This window comes from Haplochromis burtoni, unplaced genomic scaffold (assembly GCF_018398535.1).
Source record: "Haplochromis burtoni strain Fernald_Lab_line unplaced genomic scaffold, NCSU_Asbu1 Contig_563, whole genome shotgun sequence".
NCBI classification, from domain to species: domain Eukaryota; kingdom Metazoa; phylum Chordata; class Actinopteri; order Cichliformes; family Cichlidae; genus Haplochromis; species Haplochromis burtoni.
In genome coordinates, this window is record NW_024582924.1 from 306,970 (window position 1) to 316,877 (window position 9,908).

Below are 9,908 nucleotides of genomic sequence, written 5' to 3' on the forward strand. Positions count from 1 at the left end.
TTGTTAAGCTTAACGTGGGAACGCTTTACAAACATTCAGAGATGAACTTACACATTTGCTTTACTTCTCTCGGGGATGAAATGCTGGACTGCTAGCGAGGCTACAAATACACACAGCCGCTCTATCACGTGATGCATACTGCTCCTACGTGCTACGGTTATGAGCAGAGTTACGGCATGTCGCAAGTTTTGTGAGGTGCTTTTTTGATATTTAATGGATTGGATTACATTTTTTTATTTTTCTCCGATATCCGATCCAGTAATTTACGTCTGTATTGGGCCGATACCTAATATCGGATCAGTCCATCTCTAATATAGACACATACATATTGCACATTTACACTGCAGATATTATTCCATCACTTGGATGTCAAAGGCAAGTACTCCATCAAATGAAAAGCCCAAGTAGAAAGTGACCTTTTCATTTCCATGTGGCAGGGAGGAACTATATCGAGGAATGACTCTGATCTTGCTGCCTCCGCTTCCACACTTCACAAACAAGTTTTCATTTTCTGTCCACCCTTCAACCCGTTTGAGAAGTTGCACAACTTGTTTTGTTTTCCATACTTCTCCTCCCAGCCATTTTAGTTTTCTTTCACTTAGAGGGCCTTTAATCTCCTTTTCGATAGCACCTTTGTGAACAATCTTGTTAAGCCCTCTTGCCTTTGCCAAAAAGAAGTGTGTCGCAATTCTGCTTTTCCGCTGAGATTTGTGCTGGATTTTTTGCTCACAGAGTCTTTGAAGGGCATCAATGGCAGATAAAAGAATTTCAGTGTCATTATGACTGACTTCATTACTTGTCTCAGGCCAAAACAGAAGGGAGAGAAGGAAGAGAGCGCTTGCTGATGACATCTGTTTCCCCGTTGTCACAAACCTCTTGCTGAGTTCTTGTAGCTTTTGAAGAGACAGAAGCTTTGAGGAACCAGGTAGAATACAGTTGAGAGCTATCTGACAAAAGATGAAGTTTGTGAGTTCTTTTGGATCAAGGTCCTTCCAGGTCAGATTTTCTGGGTACAGGCTAAAGATTGTCTCAAGTTTTTTTCCTGCGTTCTTTGCATTTTTGTCATAAAATAGTGAGAGGATGGATGTAACATTTCCTCCACCAAGATTGTAGGCCCTCATCTGTCTTTGGAATGGAGAAAGCTTTTCAACTGGACCAACCATGTCAGTGTTTTTGCTTTCAGCTATTTGATCACTCTCATCTGGTGCATTGCAGAAAAATCCAGCATATACAGCACTCTTCTTTGTCAACCACTTTCTAGGATTGTACACTTGCTCTGGATCTCTTGCATCGAGTTCTTCATCATCTTCGCTAATATCAGTTTGAAAGTAGCTAAGATCTTCAGAAATGTACTCAAGTGCTTGGCTCAAGCTCCTCTGTAAGCCTTTCAACTGTTGATGAAACTTCTGCCAGGGTGTTTTGACCTCTGCTGGTATGTAGTCTGTTAGCAGGTACTGCATCAGCTCTGATTTTCCAGTAGCGTTTGAAAAAACGTCTACTCCTGACAGGAATTTTAGGAGCCTGCAGCCAACATCTACTTCCCCATAGTATGAATTGTTAAAGCTGACAGTATCATATATTGGTGTTTTTTCAGAGGCCCGAAAGGCAGAAATTCCTTTGAGTGCTGTGCTTATGATTTCAGTGCACCTTTCAGGAGATGGTTCTTTTTCTTCAAGGGTATCATACAAGTGATAAAACCACCGCTTATAAACTTGTCCTACTGTGTCGAGTATAAATGTGTCATATGGAAGAAGAGATTTTGCTTCCTCTGCACATTCAAGAGCCTCTTCAAATCTATTATTAGTGTAATGCAGCCGAGCAAGCTGTTGTGCCACATGTGCATCTTTTCCCAAAGCTATGTAAGCAGCTTTCATGAGATCAACAGCTTTCTGAACACCCCCTTTATCAACATCACAGACATGCTCAATAAGTGGTGAAAAAGTTGTGTCTTTAGGATCTCCTCTGCTCTTCTTGTTGCGTCTAATGAAAAGAGCTCTGATGAACTTCAGAAACTCATCTCTGTCAAACCTGTGATTGATCAGTACCTTATCACTGATGAGATCCATGGCAATATCACTCTGAGGCAAATTAGCAGACAGCTGACTCAGAATTTCTTTTGCCACCAGTTGATGAATAATTCGTATTGATGGGATGTGTGTTGAACTTTGGTTAAGGTGGATGAAAATGAGCCTGGCTTCATCACTTAGATGATCCACAAAGGCATGGTACTGAGCTTTGTCAAAATGGGTAGTAATGCCGAGAGATGTCTCACAGTGTGATACAGATATATACGAATCATCGACATAGCAGTTCAGGAGAGCCACAAATCTGATGAGACGAGTTATTGGTGTTGAATGATCGATTTTATCTAGAAGATTTTTTACAAAGTCCTCAATGTAGCTTGGCTGGTACCCTTCACTCATCAGTACAAATGTGAGGATGAAGTCAGGTTCAAACTGCAGTTTGAGTTGCTCAAGCTTTTTTGAGAACTGAGGCTTCTCGTCTGCAGACAGCTTGTGAGTGACTGCTATTGTTTGAGATGGTAATGCTCTACACATTCTTTCTGGATCGTTTGACCTGCTGCAGATGAGCAAGATAAAACACAACACAGAGGGACTTATCTTTTTGGTTGCAATGACATTTCCAAGTTGACGCCTGAGATCGTCAATATAATCCTTATTGTAGTCCTCTAATAGGAGGAGCACTGGGAGACATTTGCTTTTGTCTGTCTCATCATGTTCCCTCAGTTTCATTGCATGTTCACACACAGTTGTGATTTCCTTACCCTGTTTAACAACTGCACATCGCACTTTAGTCCTCCACCTCCAGAGGATCTGCCGTGCCACTGTACTTCCACCACTGCCAGGATGATGGTATATGTTCACACTCTCTATGGGGCGTTTGGCTTTATTACGATATACTATGTTGTCTAGTAAGGTATTTGCTTCCTTGTAGGCATCCCTCTCTATTATCATACCACACTTATGTTTATCAGCAAGCCAGAAGTTGATCCAGTTGATCTTTCCACCTCGATAGAAGTAGCTCTCAGTTTGTTCCATTTTCTCCTCATTCATGATCTCTAGTTTTGTATCATCACACTGGTCAACACTGATGATTTCCAAAGAATCTAGCATAGACTCTTCAACAGACTTTATGAAGCACAAGCCTCCATTTGGGACTGGTAATGTCCTTCTGGGTTGATTCTTTGATAGTTGAATGCTTTGAACTGTGGCATCCACATGACTCAGTGGCATTTCAACAATGCTGATTTCTTTGAGATCAGAAATCGGGCAAGACACCTGGGCAAGACTTGACCACTTCTTATAGATTTCCTTTGACTCTGATAAGACTGTCAGAAATTCATGTCCACTCATCTCTGCGTAGAATTCGTGAAAATTTTCAACAAGTGGCTGTTCAGTTTCAGACATGAGCAGGAAGAGGACAACAAATGACCCTCTGGGAAGTATCTCATTGCAGATGAGTGACACTACTTTTTTCAGTTTCCTTTTTCTTGTTTTGATCCAAGTTTTCTCATCACAGGGTTGTTCTCCACCTGGGAAGTTGTTTCTTCCATTGCAAAAAATCCAACTTGTTCTCTCGAAAAGTTGCAAAGAATTTATGATGTTAGTATTTCCCAATTTATTGTCATTTGCATAATCATCAAGAAAGTGGAGGTTTGTCACCTTCTGTTCCTTGTATCTTCCACAAAGACCAGATGTCTTTGAATCTGGGTCAAAGTCAAACACACAGAATAAATTCATGTGAACTAAGAAGCTTATGTTGTCAAGATGTGCTGGTTGAAATTTGTTTGTTACAACAATGTAAAACAGAGAGTTGTCCATGTGCTTTTTCCCACATGTTAGGAGGATAGAAAGTTTCCTCTTTTGATCCTCGCCAAAGTCCAGAGTTGTTTCATTGCTTGTAGATTCTGCCTCCTCTCTCTGTTGGTCTTTTTCTCTCAGTCCTTGAATGAAAGGAACAAGGTCGTCTTCAGGTACACGTGGTGTGTTTGCTCCAACTCTGTAATAGGGAATTTTCTCTTCACATTTGACTTTGTTGTCTTTTTCAGAGAATTTAGGAACACCAACATAGTAAAGCTTATCTCTTACAATGTTTGCTTTTGGGACAATGTCATATTCAATGACCCATGTGTTCCCACTACTTTCCTTGTCAAGCACCTCAATGAATCGCGGGTGCCTTATACAACTCCTGGCATCACTTTGTTGATTTGACCCTTTGAAGCACCTTTCAATGTAGTCTAATGCATCCACAAAGTCTTCTCGATTGTTTGCAGGTATCCCAATGATTTCTCCATGCTTGTGAGTTCCTCTGACTTTATCCATGATGCCAAAGTGAATTGTCCCATTTGCTCTCATATTCATGCATGCGCATGCAAATCTTAGTACTTCACTGGCTACTTTTACTTGTAACCTCTTTGAGTCTAGTTTGTATGCAATCTCAAGCGACTTATATTCATGACATGGAACCATCATGTTTTCAGTCCCTGTCTCAGGAGGAAGCACATGATGTTTCACGTACCTGAAGTCCTTTTCATCCTGGTCAAATTTGCGATAGTCACAAAAAGATAGAGTTACTTCTGTAGATGACGTGTTTTCACTACTATCTGTAGGATTCTTTTTATGCTCTGGTTTGTGATGAAATGGTGAAAGCTGTGGTTCTTGTCCTATATCTTCAACAGTTTCTTTTTTGCCATCTCTACTCTTACCAGACAGATCACTCTTCTGTTTTATTTTCTGCTGTTGTGGTATTAAAAGTTCATCTCGTTTCTTCAATAAATGTTCAATTTGGCCACTTTTCATTCCAATTGTTTTTCTGAGGAAATCTTGGTGTAAAGTTGTGAGAATTGGTCCTGTCACTTCCTCCTCCTCCATTTTTATAATATGCACTTCTTTTATTCCAATGGATCTGAGCCAGGAACTCACATGAGATTCTGTCCAGTTGGCATATGACAGCTCACGCCAGTCTGAAAGAAAATTTAAAATTTCTTTTAAAGACTAAAAAAACCAAAAAACAACATTCAGTGTGTCTCTTCTGCTGTCACTGCGATAAACAATTTATTATTATTATGGCTCATATATAATGTTCCTTGGCCTTTTAAGCACCTTTCAATGTACTCTAATGCATCCGCAAAGTCTTCTCGATTGTTTGCAGGTATCCCTATGATTCATGCGAGCTAAATATCCTTGGCAAGATACTAACCCCATGTTGCTCTCCATCCATCAGAGTGTGAGTGTGTATGAATGTAAAATAGAGCACTTAAGAGCTTAGAAGAAGTGCTTGTGTGATTGGGTGAATGAATTAGTTATATACTATTTGTTTGACTGCTCAGACAGAGTAGAAAAGCGCTATATAAGAACCAGTCTATTTACCATTACAGTTGTATTAATGTGGTGAACTTACATACCATAGAAGAGCTTTTTATCATGCTATAGTGTTTTTTTTAAAATATATATTATTTTTGGCCTTTATTGGACAGAGCAGTGAAGAGTGACAGAGAAAGTGGAAGACATGTGGCAAAGGGCCATGGATCAGACTTGAACCCGAGCCGGCCACTCTTCACCATACGGTATATGGTTGCTCGCTCATCCCACTGAGCTAGACTGCCACCTGTGTTTCACCTCATTTGACAGCAAGGTAGGTGTGAAGGCTAATTGTACCCAAGTTTTATATTAACTTTTAATTTAACTTTTAGTTTAATATTGCATAGTATTGAATTGCATCTAAATAGTTAGTTCATCCAACTTATTGGAATATTCTATGTGCTTCCTAGTTTCATGGTTATATTTACATTCTGTATAAGGTTTGATAAATTTGTTTCAGTTAGCCTTCTGTTATCTTAGAGTTTTTACTTCCTCAGTAGCTAATCTGCTCCTGTGTTTAGTCAGTCTTGTCGTCATGTTTGTTTATCTCGTTCTCTGTGTTTGGCATTTCCTTTCTGTCTCCCCAGTCGGTCATGTCTCCACGTCCGTTGTCCCCCTGTCCCAGTGTCAAGCCCAGGTGTCTTAACCTGTTAGCAGTCGGACGTACCGCCCACGGTACATTGGATGGTTTAGGGGACTAATTGGACTGCTAAGGGGTTTTAAGGTATGTCCCAATTCCTAGGCATCATGCTTCGGAGGCTGCATTTGAAGGCCGATTATGTCACAGCCAGGCAATGAAGGCTGTCCCAATTCGAAGGCTGCTCCAAATGCGACCGACAAATGTGTCCTTCATTTCCCCGGATTTAAAGGATGGGTCGGGTGTATCCTTTGTGGCCCAACCTATCCCAGAATTCATAGCGTGGCCCAGCCAATTCCAGTTCCCAACAATGGCAGCAGCTACTTAGTTTTAATATTACTCTTTCTGAGTCACAAAATGCACTTTTAAGATATTTTGAGGCAAGAATGTAGCTGTGTAAACTTCTAAAATATCTGCTTGATTTATCAAGACATCACATATTTGCAAAAGTGCTCCATTTCTCCCCGAAGTGCTCTGACGTTTTCGGAGATGTCTGTTACCCAACAGCTCGATCGCTGGCTGGTTGGTCAAGGCTCACTAAAGCTGGTGAGCGGACTCCTGGCACATCGTTTTCAACCCCCAGCGGTCTTTCGCTACGCAGGTTTTGATATATAAGTCACTTAGGCTACGTTCACACTGCAGGTCTTAATGCTCAATTCCAAATCTTTGATCAAATCCGATTTTTTTGGGATCTTAGGTGGTTATTTTATATTTTTTCCATTTCTGTATAATCACACAGTTCACTAACAGTCACCTTTGCACCAAGTTTCTTGCAGATGACATGCATGCATGACATGCAAAGCTGCTTATAGCTTTTATGTAATGTTTTTTTTTGTTCTGTTTTGTTTTTCTGGAATTTTGGTTGACATTCTGTCTCTCTCCATTAAACTGAAACTACCATAAAAAATAGAGACTGTTCATTTATTTTCAAATAAACTTACAAATTTTGCAGGGATCAAATAATCATTATTCCCCACTCTATATAAAGTAAAACATGCCTAAGATGAGTGAATATAAACCTGCATAGACATGCAAATACCAAAATAAGTGAATGTGTTTAAGCACTAATTAATTTTCAAAGGTTTAAGACAGGGACTATAATGAGAATACACCTGATATGGCTGTTTCACATCTGCCTGAATTGATCACAAGACAATTATTGCAATTCCACAAGAAGTACTGCAACATGTTTCAGAAGCAACTCTCTGGGCCAAATCCCCTAACCTAAAATGTATTTGTAACATCTTTGTTACAGTTTTGTTCCATATTTTGTGCAGCATCAAGACACAGTGGGAGTGTTTTGGAAATCAAGTGTTTAAGTGAAGATTGTTATATTTGCGTAGTGCAAAAAAGTCCTGGTACATGTTTCAAATTAATTTTCCCTACCTTTCAACATACCCACCAAGAATAAAACTTGGTTTATTGGTGAGTCTAAGAAATGTAAAGCCTGAGACTCCATAGTTGAGTTTATTAGACACCCCAAATATGATGATCGAGAGTTGGGACCAGGAAGCAGTCTTATGCGCCTCTCTGCAGCTTCTCTCTGCTTGTCATCACCCTAAACCCCCATCCCCAGAGATTGTGTTTTCTCCCAAACTCAAAATCAATAAAAAGCTAATTAAGTAAAATTATGTATTAAGTATAAAAAATGTGAACCACTAATCATTATGTGTCTCTAAATTATTTAATAATTTATCAACATATTGATTTACTTTGCCTTGCAGAAACCTGGTTACAGCCTGATGATTACAGCCCATAACCCAGTTTTATTTGTTGTTATCTATTGTCCATGGTAACAGTATTCTCTGAAAAAAACCCTATAACATTTAAAATCACCATAATATAATACACAGCATTGTTGAATTAATTTCATTCAGGGCTGGATCAGGTGACCCCGAACCCACCCTTAGTTATGCTGAAAAAGGCCTAGGCTGCTGGGGGATTGCCATGATGCAGGTTTCTTCAAGCTTCTCATCTTCACTTAGACATGGTGTGGTATTTATACACCACTATTGCATTTAGTCATTAGTAATTATTTTAAACTCTGGCTCTCTTCAGTCTTCTTTTTCTGTCCCATCTCACTCTGCTCTTTTTTCTCTTTTCCATCACCTCTAACCATTCATGGCAAATGGCTGCCTCTTCCTGATCCTGCTGGAGGTTTCTTCCTGTTAAAAGGGAACGTTTCCTTCCCACTGTTGCCAAGTGCTTGTTCATAGGGGGTCATGTCATTTTTGGTGTTTTCTCTTAATATTGTACCGTCTTAATCTTATATCATAAATATATTGTAACTTTATTTCTTTATCGAAATAGTAACAAGCTGCAACATAAATTAATTCAAATGAATCTATACTATAGTAACTGTACTGTACTATACAGTAATTGTTACCTGTATCAGATCCTTATCTAATATGTTCTAGTGATATACAAGATTTTATACTCACCCATTTCAGATGAGTTGCTCTCCATTTTTATGAACGTGTCTAAGAACAGCAAAACAAAACTTAATATTCATTATTATTTTCTATTAATGCCAGTGCACCAAAATGTGCAGTAGAAGATCACACTTACCATAAAGACTTTAGAGCACTTTAGAGTTGTTCATGCCTCTTTTGGTATCTCTGTGGGTGAGAGGTAGAGTCAGCACCTTCTCAATAAAAAGTACACTTGTTTGCCAGACAGACCCATACCTGGGTTTCCCCCTAATCATTAGTTTCTATGTTGATTTGTTATTCAAGTTATAGGGACAGAATTATTATAATTTGTGAGAGAATATTTGGCAAGCACATTAGAATTGAGTTAAAAGTTGAATACAGTTGGTGAACAAAAGAAGGAAATGAAAAAGTTTCATAGTATAAAACTTTATCTGAGAAACCACGATAACAATAATCATGGGTCAGTTCTGCTGTTAATCTAATTTTTTACTTATGCATCTTTCTGGTTATAAATTAAATAGATATAGTTTGACGAAATGTAAGTATTTAACAGTAACAAGGTTTTGAATGCTAAAAGCTTGGGGGAGTCCCCCACCTTACACACAAACTCCAGCCATTGTTCTAGACGAGATGATAGACCTTTTGAATTAACTTAAAATAAGGCACTCAGCTTTGTTTTTCCCTGATTTACCATGCACAGAATGGAGCATCTTGCTCTTAATAAAATAGTGTTAGTTTGATGGCTCCAGTAAATTCTAAAATGTGCTTAAAGCTTATTTTACAGATTCACTTACCTAATCTGATTAGTAGACTGTAACAGCTCACTTCCTGGACTTGCAGTTGTGGGTTTGTGTTGCACAAAGCACTGCGTAAATCTTTCCTCTGTGTCATAATGGGCGTGTTTGGTTTGACAATCAAAGGTCTCAAACTGGACACCATTAAAAAAAAATTAATGCACCGTAATAGAAACTAAGAAATTGAAACTTGAAATTGAAAAATGTATTTTGTTTGGTAGTTTTATGCAATTTTGGGGTGAGGTAGTTTTCAAGTTAATTTTGTGCCATCCTGAATAAGTACAGTATATATGGTAAGCTAAAGTGAAGAGATTCACATTTTAAGTGAAGGCCTGTCTGAAGGGTGATTTTAGGTTATTTGAACTTCCTTCACATTCATAGCCATTCTATCACTAAATCTCCAAACAATTCTGACTGACACCAAGTAGTTCTGGCAAAAAAAAGTATTACAATTATTACAGATTTCCTACCCAACTAAAACACTTTAGCACTGAGCAAAGCCATAGAATTTTTATTCAGTTCAATCCCAGATTTAAACCTAGTGGGAGTATCCCCCCACAGAGGGACAAAAGGACCCCCTGATGATCCTCTAATCGCCTAAGCCAAGGTGTGAAACTGGGTGTGGGTCACAATCAGCCAGAGTTTCGGGTGAGCTCATTGTGAA

At 38.9% G+C, this 9,908-nt stretch overlaps 1 protein-coding gene across 1 annotated transcript; it reads right to left on the bottom strand.

Annotated features, from left to right (window-relative positions):
* Nucleotides 1-3,700: 3,700 nt before the first annotated feature.
* LOC106632374 (sterile alpha motif domain-containing protein 9-like) lies at nt 3,701-9,738 on the bottom strand (the record flags this gene model as incomplete). The annotated part of the gene is given in 4 exon segments (XM_014329432.2): nt 3,701-4,984; nt 8,460-8,498; nt 8,587-8,636; nt 9,245-9,738. Coding segments are annotated over 2 exon segments (1,309 nt in total), but the record flags the coding sequence as incomplete, so codon positions are not given.
* Nucleotides 9,739-9,908: the final 170 nt, after the last annotated feature.